This window comes from Oncorhynchus kisutch, linkage group LG7, assembly GCF_002021735.2.
Source record: "Oncorhynchus kisutch isolate 150728-3 linkage group LG7, Okis_V2, whole genome shotgun sequence".
Lineage (NCBI taxonomy): Eukaryota > Metazoa > Chordata > Actinopteri > Salmoniformes > Salmonidae > Oncorhynchus > Oncorhynchus kisutch.
The window spans coordinates 15,701,700-15,720,022 of record NC_034180.2 but is presented as its reverse complement, the minus strand read 5'-3'; the positions used below and the strand labels follow the sequence as shown (position 1 = coordinate 15,720,022).

General features: G+C 42.6%; 1 protein-coding gene across 2 annotated transcripts in view; it reads right to left on the bottom strand.

Annotated features, from left to right (window-relative positions):
- Window positions 1-13,618, bottom strand: part of adck1 (aarF domain containing kinase 1) — a 169,312-nt gene extending 155,694 nt beyond the window's left edge. For both annotated transcript variants that reach the window (XM_020487532.1, XM_031828530.1), the window contains exons 1-2: window positions 13,510-13,618; window positions 3,933-4,072 (exon numbers count right to left, since the gene is read on the bottom strand). In XM_020487532.1, coding sequence (XP_020343121.1) covers window positions 3,933-4,064 — 132 coding nt within the window. In that variant the 5' untranslated portion in view covers window positions 4,065-4,072; window positions 13,510-13,618. The remainder of the gene's footprint in view (window positions 1-3,932; window positions 4,073-13,509) is intronic.
- Window positions 13,619-18,323: the final 4,705 nt, after the last annotated feature.

Here is an 18,323-nt window from a genome sequence, read left to right as displayed (position 1 = left end):
CTGCCAACCCATGTGAGAGACGCATACTCGGTCTCAACCTTTAAGTCTTTACTGAAGACTCATCTCTTCAGTGATTTGATTGAGTGTAGTCTGGCCCAGGGGTGTGAAGGTGAAAGGAAAGGCTCTGTAGCAACGAACCGCCCTTGCTGTCTCGTCGGCTCCCCTCTCTCCCCTGGGATTCTCTGCCTCTAACCCTATTACAGGGGCTGAGTCACTGGCTTACTGGTGCTCTTTCATGCCGTCCCTAGGAGGGGTGCGTCACTTGAGTGGGTTGAGTCACTGATGTGATCTTCCTGTCTGGGGTTGCACCCTCGACAACTACTGTGATTATTATTATTTGACCATGCTGGTCATTTATGAACATTTGAACATCTTGGCCATGTTCTGTTATAATCGCCACCCGGCACAGCCAGAAGAGAACTGGCCACCCCTCACAGCCTGGTTCCTCTCTAGGTTTCATCCTAGGTTTTGGCCTTTCTAGGGAGTTTTTCCTAGCCACCGTGCTTCTACACCTGCATTCCTTGCTGTTTGGGGTTTTAGGCCAGGTTTCTGTACAGCACTTTGACATATCTGCTGATGTACGTAGGGCTTTATGAATACATTTGGAAATCACCCCAAAAGTTCCCACCCCAATTTGTGAATATGCATTAGCAGCCCGTGTCATTCTTTGGAGGTGGAACCTAAAGAACAATTTCTCATATAGGATATGAATTTAGTTGAATTAGGGGCGACATTGCCCTCTGGTGGGGGCCTTTAAGTAGCTCTCTGTAGCCCTGGAGGTCCATCCATCTTTAATAAGCACAACACAGGGTGCATTGGCCAATTCATTGTGTGGGTTGTACAACTTCGGCTTTAGCTTGCTTATATAGAGCGGGTACTACCAGTTTCCTGAAATGGGCAAAGATCGTAACATGGTTTGAAAACTTTCATGAGTTGCAGAAACCCTCTACTCTTCTCAACCATGGAGAAAGGGAGCATATCCGGTTTATCAACACAACCCGATGCTGGCACGAAGACTGCACTCAATGAGCTATATAGGGCAATAAGCAAACAAGAAAATGCTCATCCAGAGGCGGCGCTCCTAGTGGCTGGAGATTTTAATGCAGGAAAAATGAAATCAGTCTTACCTCATTTCTACCAGCATGCCACCTGTGCAACGAGAGGTGAAAAAACCTCTGTATGGCCTTTACTCCATATACAGAAACACAAAGCTCTCCCTTGCCCTCCATTTGGCAAATCTAACCATAACGCTATCCTCCTGATTCCTGCATTCAAGCAAAAACAGGAAGTGAATGCTAAGCTACAGGACTGTTTCGTTAGCACAGACTGGAATATGTTCTGGGATTCATCTGATGGCATTGAGGAGTTCATTAAATTTTTTATTTTACCCTTATTTACCTAGGTAAGTTCACTGAGAACACATTCTCATTTCCAGCAACGGCCTGGGGAATAGTTACGGGGGATGAATGAGCCAAGTGGAAGCTGGGGATGATTAGGTGACCGTGATGGTATAAGGGCTACATTGGGAATTTAGCCAGGTTAACACTCCTACCCTTACAATAAGTGATCTTTAGTGACCACAGTCAGGTCACCCATTTAACTTTCCATCAGAAACATGGCACCCAACAAAGGGCATTGGGAAAAGAGTGCCTCCTACTGGCCCTCAACACCTCTTCCAGCAGTATCTGGTCTCCCATCCAGGGACTAACACGGTTCACCATCAGAGGCAAGCCAGCAGTGGGATGCAGGGTGGTATGCTGGTGGTTTACGACATCAGTCAGCAGCAGAACACTAAATCAGGAGGCTGAAAATATTCTCAAAAATATCCTCAAGAGTCAGTGATTTTTTTCCAAATCTATTACATTTACATAAGTATGTTGAAGCACCTTTGGCAGCGATTACGCCTAGAGTCTTATTGGGTATGACACTACAAGCTTGGCACACCTGTATTTGGAGAGTTTCTCCCATTCTTCTCTGCAGATCCTCTCAAGCTCTGGATGGGGAGTGTTGCAGCACACAGAGGACTCTCCAGAGATGTTAGATTGGGTCTGGGTAACTCAAGGACATTCCGAGTTTTGTCCCGAAGCCACTCCTGCGTTGTCTTGGCTGTGTGCTTAGGGTTGTTGTCCTGTTGGAAGGTGAACCTTCGCCAAGTTTGGGGTCCTGAGCGCTCTGGAGCAGGTTATCAAGGATCTCTCTGTACTTTGCTCCATTCATCTTTCCCTCTATCCTTACTAGTCCCACAGCATGATGCTGCCACCACGCATTACCTTAGGGAGGGTGCAAGGCTTCCTCCAGAAGTGACGCTTCGCATTCAGCCCAAAGAGTTCAATCTTGGTTTCATTAGACCAACAAATCTTGTTTCTCATGGTCTGAGAGTCTTTTGGTGCCTATTGGCAAACTCCAAGCAGGCTGTCATGTGCCTTTTACTGAGGAGTGGTTTCCATCTGGCCACTCTACCATAAAGGCCTGATTGTGGGAGTGCTGCAGAGATGGTTGTCCTTCTGGAAGTTTCTCCCATCTCCACAGAGGAACTCTGGAGCTCTGTCAGAATGACCATCGGGTTCCTGGTCACCTCCCTGACCAAGGTCCTTCTCCCCCAATTGCTCAGTTTAGTAGTGCGGCCAGCTCTAGAAAGAGTCTTGGTGGTTCTAAACTTCATCTATTTAAGAATGATGGAGGCCACTGTGTTCTTGGGGACCTACGATGCTGCAGAAATTGTTGTTTGGTACCCTTCTCCCAATCTGTGCCTCGACACAATCCTGTCTCAGAGCTCTACGGGCAATTCCTTCGACCTCATGGCTTGGTTTTTGCTCTGACTTGCACTGTCAACTGTGGGACCTTATATGGACAGGTGTGTGCCTTTCCAAATCATGTCCAATCAATTGAATTTACCACAGTTGGACTCCAATCAAGTCATAGAAACATCTCAAGGACGATCAATGGAAACAGGATACACCCGAGTTCAATTGAGTTTCAAAACAAAGGGTCTGAATACTTATGTCAATAAAAGGTATTTCTGCATTTCATTTTTTTTTTTCAATTTCGTGGTATCCAAGTGGTAGTTACGGTCTTATCCCATCGCTGCAACTTCCGTACAGACTCAGGAGAGGTGAAGGTCGATTGTCTCCCGGTCGCGGCCTGGCTGTGACAGAGCCTAGACTCGAACCAGGATCTCTAGTGGCACAGCTAGCACTGCGATGCAGTACCTTTAGACCCCTGTGCCACTCGAGAGGCCGCCTGTTTTTCAATTTTTTTATACATTTGCAAACATTTAGGAAAAACCTGTTTTCGCTTTGTCATTATAGGGTATTGTGTGTAGATTAAATGCACAATTTTCCTCATCAATCAATTTTAGAAAAAGGCTGCAATGTAACAAAATCTGGGGGGAAAAGGCAAGCGGTCTGAATATTTTCCGAATGCACTGTATTATTTTTGAGCTGTGGCGAAATACTCTGTCCATCCCCATTGTCATATACTTGGAAGCCAAATTGTTCCCAAACTGGAGATTTAAACAATGGAGAATGCCATTGGCTTATCGACCCCACCACTCACCATTGTACAGAACTAGTTCCCGGCTGCTCTTCACAAAAGGATCATTTGAAATGAGCCAATTAAGATTGGAATTTAATTGCAACGTAGGTAGGCAATAGGTTCTATTTGTTTTAACTGAATAGACCTTAATGTTTTTTCAGCTCAGATTCGCTCAAGAGGCATACACTGCCGCGGAGACATAAGCTATAGGTCTATTTTTTTTCTATGTATAAACCGAGGTCCCCATACAGAACGGTCCGGTACGAATACATGTACCGTTTACAACCCTAGTTTGTGTGGTTGGTATACTATACTGACCAGACGGATGTGTTTGTGTACTCAAGGTTATGTGCTGTGGCTCTACAGTAGGGTCTGTGTGGTTGTGGTTATGTACTGACCGTAGCTGCGGCCCGCCCGAAGCGGACCAGGCTAATGTCATTGGGGTCCAGTTTGTGGTTGTAGAGGTAGAAGCCTGACGACGCCACCACTGCCGTTGCAACAGACGACACTTTCAGCAGCCGGCCAGCCATTGGAGGCACTGGAGGAGCGAGGAAAATATGGTTAAACAATATTACACTCTGGTATACTCAACTAATAAAGAAATACAGTTGAAGTACACACTGAACAAAAGTATAAATGCAACATGTAAAGTGTTGGTCCCATGAGCTGAAATAAATAGAACCCAGAAATGTTCCTAACATACGAAAAGCTAATTTGTTTTACATCCCTCTTAGTGAGCATTTATCCTTGGCCAAGATAATCCAGCCACCTGACAGTTGTGGCATATCAAGAAGCTGATCAAACAGCATGATCATTACACAGGTGCCCCTTGTGCATGGGACGATAAAAGGCCTCTAAAATGTGTGTTGTCACACAACGCACACGTATTGCATCGTGTGGGCTAGCGGTTTACGGATTATCAACGTTGTGAACAGAGTGCCCCATGGTGACGGTGGGGTTATGGTATGGGCAGGCAAAAGCTACAGACAACGAACACAATTGCATTTTATCAATGGAAATTTGAACACACAGAAATACCGTGATGAGATTCTGAGGCCCATTTTATGCATCTGTTTTCCCAGTCATGTCAAATCCATAGATAAATGAATGAATTTTTCAATGGACTGATTCTCATATGAACTGTAACTCAATATAATATTTTAAATTGTTGCATTTATATTTTTGTTCAGAATTTACTGTATATAAAACCATTTCCAAACTCTTTGCACTTTCAAACCTTCAACTAATAAATAAATAGCGTGTACAAAAGTTTCAAACACTAAAGGGTACTTTCATGTAAAGTAGCTTTTAAAAAGACTCGGTGGGGAGAGATGAAAACAGGATGCAAAGTGGTGTTTCTAAATATTATATATAATACTCAAGTATTTAACTACTGTTGCTTGAAGAGGACAGTCTTCAATACAGTCACTGAATGTAGCAGCTACTGCATTTAAATCAGATTTCTTTAACAACTTCAGTGTTTCAAGCAATAGTCACCACTGTCATACTTAGAATGAGCACACGCAGGCTGGCATTGAGTGACATATGGAAGACACACAAGCATGACAACAGGCTTATGTTGTGCACGCACATTTTAAATACTTTATTTGAATCCATTACTCAAATTTATATTTTTTAAAAAGGATCCAAAACATTCCAAATGTCCCTTTATGCATAGCAGTCAAGGGTACAAAAAGCACCACCTTCTCCAAACAGCTAGGGTGCCCCCAAAAGATGAAACAGAGCAGCCCTAGTTTTTGGTAGCCCCGCAATCTGGAGGCCACACACTGTAAGCCAATTTACGTGTCCAAATATCGGTGCAACCAGCTTGCATCTACACCCGAGGCTGTCCAAGCGTGCCACAAGGGGCTGGTATTTAAGAAACTTGTCGTCAAAGACCTGCTCCATGCAGCCATCAAATGAGCAGCCACTTCCAAAATGAGCACATCGCTCTGGCATATTTGGCACACAGGAAAACACATAATCAGCAACATCAAACCATCCTCTTAACCACAAGAATATTTATAAATGTGTGCCGTTGGTGAGACTTACTCGTCTCACCTTGCTGTCTATCAGGTCGACAAGGCAGTCATGTCTAACAATGTACAAAACACTGTATGAACAGCAACCATTCACAACAAGGGAAACAAACTATTGCATTTGATTCATGAAGAACACAAAATGGGTCATGGTTTGCAGGGTACAAGAGTGCTAGGTTATATTTTGTTGGTTGAAATTGCAGTCTCAGCTTAACAGTAGAGGTGAGAATGTCCTCGCCAATGGCAGCATTCTGATACAGTACATGGAATGGGAGACAGAGGTGTCAGCAGTCTGGAGCAGCAAGTTTCCCCTGCATACTTAGGCCAGTGTTGCCATAGCTGCATCCGTCTGATACCGAGGAGTGTTTTCCTTGATGGAGGAGATGTTCCGTCATGGGTGACAGAAGCCTCCACAACACAGGGGTCTGCCACAACTGCATCAGAGGCAGTCTTTGGCTCAGTTTGCGTATCAGTCCATGCCCATCTGAGATCCGGTTGCATGGGTCCGGCCAGTCTGACCAGACTCCAAAGGCCGCAGCACAAGTGTCCAATTGGTGTTCCTCCTGAAGCCCAGGAAGTTGTCTTCATTGTCAGTGGCACATTCCACTTCCGTTGGTCCAGAAGGAGAGAGGCTCTGGCTAAGTCCCAAACTGGCGCATCGTTTCTGTTGAGCATGTTCAACAGGTGAGTCAGTCTGGTAGCAGTGTAATGTCACGTGTGGTGTGTGTTTAAGCATAGCCACTTTCTCACCACTTGAATGATTTTGTTATTAATTTCACTCAGAACCTACTTGGTATAAGCACATTGGCAAGCAGATGTTGAATCTTTGCTAGGCCACCTCTCACAGCGTCTAGCTTCATGACCACAGGCAGAAGGGAAATGTTAATCATTTCAAGTCTGGTTGAATACTCATGGACAGCCTCCTCAACTCATGGACAAGCCGCCCCCCCCCCCCGCTAGCAACATTTAACTTACATTCATGACAGCTGTATGTTTCATGCAGAGAGAACACTAGTGTTGGGGGCTTATCAGTTCATGCTTTGAGACAGCAATTCCAGTTTTTATGGAGATGCCTTTTGTTTGGGAAAGAATGCCTGTATCTACCAGCCATGGTAGTATGTGGGCGAGCAAGCATTTCATGAACACTTTACAGACAAAGGGTAAGAGGGAATTGTCTCTCCATGTATACAGAACAAAAATATAAATGCAACATGTATCGTGTTGGTCCCATTTAAAAAAAAAGCTTATTTATTTTCTTGTGCACATTCCTCCTTTGCAAAGATAATCCATCCACCGGACATGTATGGCATAACAAGAAGCTGATTAAACAGCATGATCATTACAGGTGCACCTTATGCTGGGGACAATAAAAAGCCAGTTGTGTCACACAACCCAATGCCACAGATATCTCAAGTTGAGGGAAAGTGCAATTGGCATGCGGACTGCAGGAATGTCCAACAGAGCTGTTGCCAGAGAATGTAATGTTAATTTCTCTACCATAACCCAACTCCAATGTCACTTTAGAGAAATTGGCAGTACGTCCAACTGGCCCCATAACCGCAGGCCACATTGTAACAACGCCAGCCCAGGAACTCCACACTCAGCTTCTTCCCCTGCGAGATCACACTTCCCTTCTATGAACTGTAATTCAGTCAAATCTTTGAAATCGTTGCGTTTATATTATTGTTCAGTATAGATGGACCATCTGGAACATCGAATGTTTTTTAGTATTCCGTGGATAAGAGCACCCAGCCATGAGTCGGGTACCTTTCCATTAATCAGACAGGCATTGAAGATATGCAGGAGGGCATGGTAGGACTGGGGCCGTGTGGCCTTTAAAAAACCTCATAAGTGACACCATCGGATTCACTTGCCTTGTTTGGTAGGGAAATCAACACATTATCTACCTCCTCAAGGGTGAAATTGCATGTCTCTGGGAAATAGGCTGGTTTTACCATTTCAATTGCTTCAAACCAAGGGGGTGTGGTCAACAGAATTCTGGCGTTTGTCATTATATTAGTTCTGTACAAAGTTAACGGTGAAACATCCATGCAGCATCTGCATACCAATCATTGATCTGAAATCAGTTTCATGCCGATATTCATTTAAATCTTAGTTTTTCAAGTATCCTACACTGTTGTTTCAGGTTGATGTAAAGTTTTAGAGCAGATGGTTGTCAAACAGTAACATTACACGATGCTATAATATTTCGGCTTCTGTAGAATACTATCATGTGATCTTGCAAACAGACTCTGCTTTGATCGAACTTCATTAAAACGATCACCATTAGCCTGAGTAGCCTGTTCTCCAAGCATATAAAGTATAGAATATACACATGCGCAGAAGCTACATTTCGATAGATTTTTCTGATCCGCAGCCACTCGGTTATAATAAAACATTGCATGCTTCTATGAAATTGCATTTGCGAAGTGACAGCCTACAGTTGGGCAGAGCGGTTTTTAGGATTTCACCAAATAGGGGAAAACATGTTATCCATTTAAAATGGCATGTAATGTATGTTATTTTACGCGACAGAAGACATTAGCAGAATCTATTTTCATACCACACAAATGACCGAAATGACTAGCTACTTCTTGAATGAAAATAATAGCCCAGGCCGATGATGAGATATATATATATATATCTCCAATCTACAGTGGTGAGAACAAGTATTTGATAACCTGCGAAATCGGCAGGGTTTCCTACTTACAAAGCATGTAGAGGTCTGTCATTTTTTATCATAGGTACACTTCAACTGTGAGAGACGGAATCTAAAACAAAAATCCAGAAAATCACAATGTATGATTTTTAAGTCATTCATTTGCATGACATAAGTTTTTGATATATCAGAAAAGCAGAACTACATTTTTGGTACAGAAACCTGTTTGCAATTACAGAGATCATATGTTTCCTGTAGTTCTTGACCAGGTTTGCACACTTATTTATTTTTTATTTATTTATCCGTTATTTTACCAGGTAAGTTGACTGAGAACACGTTCTCATTTGCAGCAACGACCTGGGGAATAGTTACAGGGGAGAGGAGAGGGATTAATGAGCCAATTGTAAACTGGGGATTATTAGGTGACCATGATGGTTTGAGGGCCAGATTGGGAATTTAGACAGGACACCGGGGTTAACACCCCTACTCTTACGATAAGTGCCATGGGATCTTTAATGACCTCAGAGAGTCAGGACACCCGTTTAATGTCCCATCCGAAAGACGGCACCCTACACAGGGCAGTGTCCCCAATCACTGCCCTGGGACATTGGGATATTTTTTTAGACCAGAGGAAAGAGTGCCTCCTACTGGCCCTCCAACACCACTTCCAGCAGCATCTGGTCTCCCATCCAGACTTTATATTGGGTTCAGGTCTGGACCTTGAGATACTTCTTACGGAGCCACTCCTTAGTTGCCCTGGCTGTGTGTTTCGGGTCGTTGTCATGCTGTAAGACCCAGCCACGACCCATCTTCAATGCTCTTACTGAGGGAAGGAGGTTGTTGGCCAAGGTCTAGCAATACATGGCCCCATCCATCCTCCCCTCAATACATTGCAGTCATCCTGTCCCCTTTGCAGAAAAGCATCCCCAAAGAATGATGTTTCTACATCCATGCTTCACAGTTGGGATGGTGTTCTTGGGGTTGTACTCATCCTTCTTCCTCCAAACACAGCGAGTGGAGTTTAGACCAAAAAGCTCTATTTTTGTCTCATCAGACCACATGACCTTCTCCCATTCCTCCTCTGGATCATCAAGATGATCATTGGCAAACTTCAGATGGGCCCTGGACATGCGCTGTCTTAAGCAGGGGGACCTTGCGTGCGCTGCAGGATTTTAATCCATGACGGCGTAGTGTGTTACTAATGGTTCTCTTTGAGACTGTGGTCCCAGCTCTCTTCAGGTCATTGACCAGATCCTGCCGTGTAGTTCTGGGCTGATCCCTCACCTTCCTCATGATCATTGATGCCCCACGAGGTGAGATCTTGCATGGAGCACCAGACCGAGGGTGATTGACCATGATCTTGAACCTCTTCCATTTTCGAATAATTGCGCCAACAGTTGTTGCCTTCTCACCAAGCTGCTTGCCTGTTGTCCTGTAGCCCATCCCAGCCTTGTGCAGGTCTACAATTTTAGCCCTGATGTCCTTACACAGCTCTCTGATCTTGGCCATTGTGGAGAGGTTGGAGTCTGTTTGATTGAGTGTGTGGACAGGTGTCTTTTATACAGGTAACGAGTTCAAACAGGTGCAGTTATTAATACAGGTAATGAGTGGAGAACAGGAGGGCTTCTTAAAGAAAAATGTACAGGTCTGTGAGAGCCGGAATTCTTCTTGGTTGGTAGGTGATCAAATACTTATGTCATGCAATAAAATGAAAATTAATTACTTGAAAATCATACAATGTGATTTTCTGGATTTTTGTTTTAGATTCCGTCTCTCACAGTTGAAGTGTACCTATGATAAAAAAAACAATTACAGACCTCTACATGCTTTTTAAGTAGGAAACCCTAAAAAAAATGCAATAATAAAAACAAAATTTAAAACAATTGGCAGTGTATCAAATACTTATTCTCCCCACTGTACCTATATACATACAGTGGGGCAAAAAAAGTATTTAGTCAGCCACCAATTGTGCAAGTTCTCACACTTAAAAAGATGAGGCCTGTAATGTTCATCATAGGTACACTTCAACTATGACAGACACAATGAGAAGGGAAAAAAATCCAGAAAATCACATTGTAGGATTTTTAATGATTTTTTTTCATTTATTTATGGTCTCATTTTGTGTGTCCTAACTGACCTAAGACCGGGAATTTTTAATAGGATTAAAATGTCAGGAATTGTGAAAAACTGAGTTTAAATGTATTTGGCTAAGGTGTATGTAAACGTCTTACTTCATCTGTATGTATGACACATAGATGTTTGGAGTCACTCTGAAATGTCCTTGTTTTTGAAAAGCACATTTTGCCCATTAAAATAACATCAAAATGATCAGAAATACAGTTCAGACATTGTTAATGTTGTAAATGACAATTGTAGCTGGAAACGGCTACAAATCTTCATAGGCGTACAGAGGCCCATCATCAGCAACCATCACTCCTGTGTTCCAATTGTGTTAGCTAATCCAAGTTTATAATCTTAAAAAGGCTAATTGTTCATTAGAAAATCCTTTTGCAATTATGTTAGCACAGATGAAAACTGTTGTTCTGATTAAAGAAGCAATAAAACTGGCCTTCTTTAGACGAGTTCAGTATCTGGAGCATCAGCATTTGTGGGTTCGATTACAGGCTCAAAATGGCCAGAAACATAGTACTTACTTTTTAAAGTAAGGCCCCGGTGCACAACTGAGCAAGAGGACAAGGACAGTGTGTCAAGTTTGAGAAACAGACACCTCACAAGTCCTCAACTGGCACCTTCATTAAATAGTACCTGCAAAACACCAGTCTCAATGTCAACAGTGAAGAGGCCACTCCGGGATTTATTTTACCTTTATTTAACTAGGCAAGTCAGTTAAGAACAAATTCTTATTTTCAATGACGGCCTAGGAACAGCGCGTTAACTGCCTGTTCAGGAGCAGAACGACAGATTTGTACTTTGTCAGCTCGGGGATTTGAACTTGCAACCTTCTGGTTACTAGTCCAACGCCCTAACCACTAGGCTACCCTGGCCTTCTAGGCAGAGTTTCAAAGAAAAATCTCAAGACTGGCCAATAAAAAGAAAAGATGGTCAAAAGAACACAGACACTGGACAGAGGAACTCTATCTGGTGGCTTGGGGGTAGAAGATGTAAAGAAGCCTTTCGGACATAGATTTCGCAATCCAGTACCGCTTGCCATGTGTAAGCAGACAGAACAGTCTATGACCAGAGTGGCTGGATTCTGACAATTTTTAGGGCCTTCCTCTGACACCGCCTGGTATAAAAGGTCCTGGATGGCAGGAAGCTTGGCCTCAGTGATGTACATGGCCGTACGAACTAACCTCTGTAGTGCCTTGAGGTCAAAGGCCGACCAGTTGCTATACTAGGCAGTGACGCAACCAGGATGCTCTCGATGGTGCATCTGTAGAACCTTTTGAGGATCTGTGGACCCATGCCAAATCTTCTCAATATCCTGTGGGGGAATAGGTTTTGTCGTGCCCTCTTTGACTGTCTTGGTATGTTGGGACCATGACAGTTTGTTGGTGATGTGGACGCCAAGGAACTTGAAGCACTCAACCTGCTCCCCTACAGCTCGGGCAATGGGAATGGGAGCATGCTCAGTCATTCTTTTCCAGTAGTCCACAATCATCTAATTTGTCTTGATCACGTTGAGAGAGAGGTTGTTATCCTGGCACCACACTGCTAGGTCTCTGAACTCCTCCCTATAGGCGGTCTTATTGTTATGTCATCGGCAAACTTAACGGTGTTGGAGTCTTGCCTGGAGATGCAGTCATGAGTGAACAGGGAGTACAGGAGGGAACTGAGCAGGCACCCCTGAGGGGCCCCCTTGTTGAGGATCAGCGTGGCAGATGTGTTATTACCTACCCTCACCACCTGGGGGCGGCCGTCAGGAAGTCCAGGATCCAGTTGCAGAGGGAGGTGTTTAGTCCCAGGGTCTTTAGCTTAGTGATGAGCTTTGAGGGCACTATGGTGTTGAACGCTGAGCTGTAGTAAATTAATAGCATTCTCACATAGGTGTTCCTTTTGTCCAGGTGGGAAAGGCAGTGTGGAATGCAATAGAGATTGCATCATCTGTGGATCTGTTGGGGAGGTTTGCAAAGTGGGTCTCGGTTTTCTGGGATAATGGTGTTGATGTGAGCCATGACCAGCCTTTCAAAGCACTTCATGGCTACAGATGCTACGGGTCGTAGTCGTGCTACGGGTCAGTAGTCATTTTGGCAGGTTAACTTAGTGTTCTTGGGCACAGGGACTATGGTGGTCTGCTTGAAACATGTTGGTAATACAGATTCAGTCAGGGACAGCCTGAAAATGTCCGTTGGTCAGTGCATGCTCAGAGTACACGTCCTGGTAATCCATCTGGCCCTGTGGCCTTGTGAGTGTTGAAGTGTTTTAAAGGTCTTACTCGCGTCGGCTGCGGAGAGCGTGATCACACAGTCGTCCGGAACATGCATGTTTCAGTGTTACTTGCCTTGAAAGCGAGCATAAAAGTTCATTAGCTCGCCTGTTATTTAACTTGTCTGGTAGGCTAATGTTAGCCACCTAGCTAGAATTCATAACATACATTTAGCAAATTTGTAACATACAGTATTCTATGTTTATCAAATTCGTAACATACAAAATGGGTGACGGACATCTACAAATTAATACATACCATACGAAACGTAGCATATCATACTAAATGGAGTGGCTCGGATTTACATACATAATAATACAAAATGCTCTGAGACCAGGCTGGTGAGGCAGAGGCAGGCTGTAATGCAGTAAGCAAAGCAAGAGCGAAAACAAGCAGACAGAGGCTATCCAGGCATTTGATTTGGACAGTAAAGCAACACATACACAGCAACAAAAAAATTATCCGTGCAATCAAACAATAAAATAAAAAAAGTCATGTCTTGGTTTATATCGGTAGTTGTTCGTTTTTATTTGGAGTTGATAGTTTACCAACCTTTTTTTACCACTAGCTGCATCACTGGTCACAGTCACGCAGAAAATGACTGCAGCATCAACCTGAGCCACAGCTATATAGTCTATCGACTACATCAATGAACATTTCAATACTTCCAGTATCGGTTTCTGTGTAATATAATGGAACAGTGGCTGTGGTGAGACGCAGAGTATGGCATTCACTTATGCAAGAGGGCATTCACTTTTGTAACATGCGTTAGGGAACAAGACAGACAGCACTGTGCTAACAAACATATACGTGAGGTGAAATAATATAATTCATAACTAGCTATCGGATAACTGAAAACCAGTGCTTTGTATGTCGGTAAGATGTTTTACCTTAATCACAGCCAAACGTACAGCCGTGCTGTCATTCAACCGGTTTCTCGCTTCGACCTCTCAACCCGTCACTTGTTTATAGTTTCGATTAAACTAAAGCCCATATGCATTATGGGGGTTGAAGTCTTGAGGTCTGTACAACAGCTAGATTTATAGGAATTTAACAGCGTTTATTGTTGTAATTATGTGAAATACATTTTGGGGGGTTTAATGCACTAGTATTTGCAAATCACTTCTGTTATTTTTCACAAAAGCTCATAGATATTTTTTCAGATAAATCGGTCAGGACTAAAAATAAGCACATCGTGCGAATACGTCAAAAGCAAGCGACGTGTTCATTTCCCATTTCCTAGACAAATTCAAAGCACTTACTGTATACGTCATAGTAAAATGATGATCTATACTGCATATAATTTAAAAAACATTTGCTAGCTGAACGTTTATATAAAACTGTTTATCATAATAACTTCACTGATAATGAATATTCAACACAGTAGTTAGATTGATGAACTTGGTGCAACTCAATAAAAGACGATTATGTCAACTAATAATATGTATTGTTCATCAGGCATTATCAAGGAAAAGTTCCACACATTTCCCCAACATTTTGGTAAGCTTTACTGAGCTGTTATGCGGATGTGGAAATGTGAACTTTAGGTGTGATTAGGTCTTATTTGAAGCTGTATCCAAATATGCTGTTTTGGTATAGAGGCTTCCTGAATGGTACATTGGCAGGTGATTATAGCCTACCTACCTTTATCAATACCATTTTGTTTAGGGCTGCTGATAAGGTGTGTGTGCAGCGTGGACAAAAAAGAAACCAACACACCTTCGTGCAAGTGCACATACACACATCCACACACACATCCAGTACACACAGAGGTTAGATATTCCCCTCTCTCATTCTCACATACACACCTCTCTCACTCTCTCTCTCTCTCTATCTCGCTCTCTCTCTCACACACACACACACACACACACACACACACACACACACACACACACACACACACACACACACACACACACACACACAAGAGGGAGAGAGAGAGAGAGAGATAGATAAAGAGAGAGAGAGCAAAAGAGAGAGAGAGAGCACAGTTAAGAACAATAACTAACTCACATTTTTCCTGTAGGCCCTACTTTTCATGCTGAGTAATAGCAATGTCATGAAAGTCCCTCTTTTCATCTCCCATGTGCATAAATACTAAACATGCCTTCTTCACTATTACCCTGCCTTCAAGTTCCAATCTCTTTGTAGGATTTTTCAAAACCTTTTCATGCTTTTTATCCTATTGACTGTACAATTAGGCCGTAAGCACACAATTTCCCTTTTTTTACCCTGCTATTAAATGAAACTGAAGATGAAGTAACAAAATCATTACAGAATTTATCTTAATTGCTTGGGGTATTGTGCAAGGACGTGGGTGAGTGTTTTGTTGAGTGTGGCTTCTTTTCTTGCACCCAGTTGCTGCTCAGCAGGAGGTGGCCTGTAGCTGAGGCGTACTACAGAGGATTACACACATAGATATTCACTGGGGATTTATACAACCTTTACTATGCAGTTGGTTTCCTAACAATCTGTATCAGGCCCTCTTCAACTCAACTGAGACCATTTTTTTTAAAAGCATCTTTAACACAAAACAACCAACGCATTACACAAAACAAAAACACAAATACATGGGGACATGTTCTTCCTGGTAAATGATATGCTATTTCATGGCCATGTTATTATTTTATGTGCCATTAAGGAAACACAAGAATCATTCCGATATCTTTTGGGAGTTTTTATTATTTGTCCCCAGCCTTTTTCTAACATGATTTCATCCACTGTTGTTTTTATCAACATATTCATCCACTCTGTGAACATGGGCTCATGAGAGCTTTCCCAATGTTTCAGGACCAGCCTTTAAACTGATACAATACCTAAAACATCATATTTTAAATCCCCCTTGTTTCAGACTTGTTACTCAACAGACAGCCATGGTGACCAAGGTACAATCCAATGCCATCTCCCATGCACTGTAATTCTTTGTCCCATAGGGGGTGCACATCTGGGCATTCCCACAGTGCATGAAGGAGAGTTCCTTTTGCCCCTTCATATCGCCAACACACATCATCCTGTGATAAACTCATCCTATGTAACCTTTGAATTGAAAAACTTTAAATTGTATACTTTTTCCCCTGGGTTGTCTGACATCTTGCCAAATATTTGAAATAATATACATCCAAGTCTTCTTACAGTATGTAGCTCACATTGTAAATCCCTTTGCCACACAATTCTCAAGTTTTCATAGGAATAATTTTAAAAAATGTAACAGCATTTTGCAAAATAAAGAATCTGATTGTACAGAGCGTGGTAGAGAAAATAAATATTCTACATTATTGCCTTTTTCATAATGGCACCACCTAGTGTTGACACACAGCTTTTCATTTGCATATATCTCTATAGGTCAATATCACAAAGGTTATATTTATTCCACATTTCTTCTTCAACGTCTCCCAAAGTATGAACCTTTCTCTTACCCATTTTTTCCCCACATTATTGACAGTTTCCCCACACAAATAACAGGATTATATCATACAGAAGCATATAATATCTTTGTCTATGTGGAGACTCTTTGATCCCACACTGCCCTAGAATGGCATAGAATTGATGCCCTCAAGATCTGTACTATTGGCCCTTTGTTGGGATAGAATATGTAATGGTCCAAAGGAGCTGTCAAACCACTGTCCAATCTCTCCCCAGCCCCCTCTCTCCTCAGTGCTTAGCCATTCTGGACAGCTCAAACGCCACATTGTACAGTTCCACATTTGGGAGGCCCTTGTCTTTCTTTAGGGGTATGGATTTTCTGCATACTGATGCATGTTTTTTTTCCTGACCATATAATATCTTAACAATACCATTACACTGCTTGACAATGTATGATGGAATGCATGTCGGTAGCATCATTGAATTATAGTTCAATTAAGGAACAAATATCTGTTTTCATTGAAAACATTTTCCCCCATAAACTAACATTTCACAACTTCCCCGTGTCCATTTATTTTTTGCAGAACTGGAAGCATATTGATGCCCCACTATTTTATTCAACTCTGATGTCAATATAATCCCCAGAAACTTCATACCAGATTGCATCCACTTTTTTTTAGTTTTACCCTTTTTTCTGAGAAATTGCTAATTGCTCTGAGCTTGTAACACAATGCACATTGAAATAAATATCAGCATGTTTGATGTTTATATCAGAGTATGTGAGCGGAGCTGGAGTGGAGGGAGGAGCAGAGCGAGATTCCCAAAGGTTGGAGCATCTGCCTTCTCGGCCTCTCCAATTTCGAGCTTTGATCATCACGAGCACAATCTTTTAAATGATTAGCGCTTCTTACTTTCAGCTTTTCATGTTAATAAAACATATTTTCATTCAAATCATATGGTTTGGTTTCAGTACTTCAAACCCGAATGGTTGGTCCAAATAGTCACAAAAATCGATGGGTGTTGGTTAAATTGTGATTTTAATGAATAGAGTGAATTTGGACCGTAGTTTTTATTTCCTGTGAGCAACAAGCAATTTTTCGCAGAGCACCGGAGCAGTGCTGTGCTGTGAGCAAGATTTCCGACTGCCCAACTTTGCTCACATACTCTGGTTTACATAGACTTGTTTTCTCATTGCAGTCATCAAAACATCATGGTACAATGGATAGGTGTGAGCGTTGGTTCACTACATTTAGTTAGAAGGTTGGGTTCACACCCTACTTATCCTTTTTGCTGGCAGGTTAACAATTCATTTTAAACTGTGCATCCGTGGTATTATTTGGGATGCTGAAGACACAAAATCCTTAAGACACTAAATTAAACACATTTAGCAAGATAATGTGGTTTCACTGATAGAAAAAAATAAACCATAGCCAGAATTCAATCTTGTGCCGATGTTGGTGTTTGATCCCAAATCCCTGTCCCCACCTGCTGAGCTACTGTTCAGGTGATTCAAACTAAATGGGGAATTAAGGTACCCAGTAGAGGTTGGTGTTTAAAGGGAACTTCACGCTGATTTGGCCTCGTTTTTTGCTTGCTCCTCAAGAAATGCTGGCCCCCATGACAGAAGCCAAATGTGAGTTAGCTTGGGCGTGTGGTTTGATGTGGGTATGTCCTTCCCACCACCAAGACACACCCATCTGTCAGAACCTTGCCCGCAGCTGTTTCCCTCCACTCAATCACAACAAACAAACCTCCTGCAGGTTAAGTTCAATAATTACTGGCAGATCAAAACAAATGTATTTATATAGCCCTTCTTAGATCAGCTGATATCTCAAATTGCTGTACAGAAACCCAGCCTAAAACCCCAAACAGCAATCAATGCAGATGTAGAAGCACGGTGGCTTGGAAAAACTCCCTAGAAAGGCCAAAGCCTAGGATGAAAACTAGAGAGGAACCAGGCTATGAGGGGTGGCCAGTCCTCTTCTGGCTGTGCCGGGTGGAGATTATAACAGAACATGGCCAAGATGTTCAAATGTTCATAATAATCACAGTAGTTGTCGACGGTGCAACATGTCAGCACCTCAGGAGTAAATGTCAGTTGGCTTTTCATAGCCGATCACTGGGGAAAGCAAGGAGTCATCATGTCAGGTAGTCCTGAGGCATGGTCCTAAAGCTCAGGTCCTCCGAGAGAGAGAAAGAAAGAGAGAAAGAGAGAATTAGAGACAGCATACTTAAATTCACACAGGACACCGGATAAGACAGGAGAAAAGCTGACCACGAATCCATTTTGTTGCTCCCTGCCTACAAACAGAAACTAAAACAAGAAGCTCCTGCGCTGAGG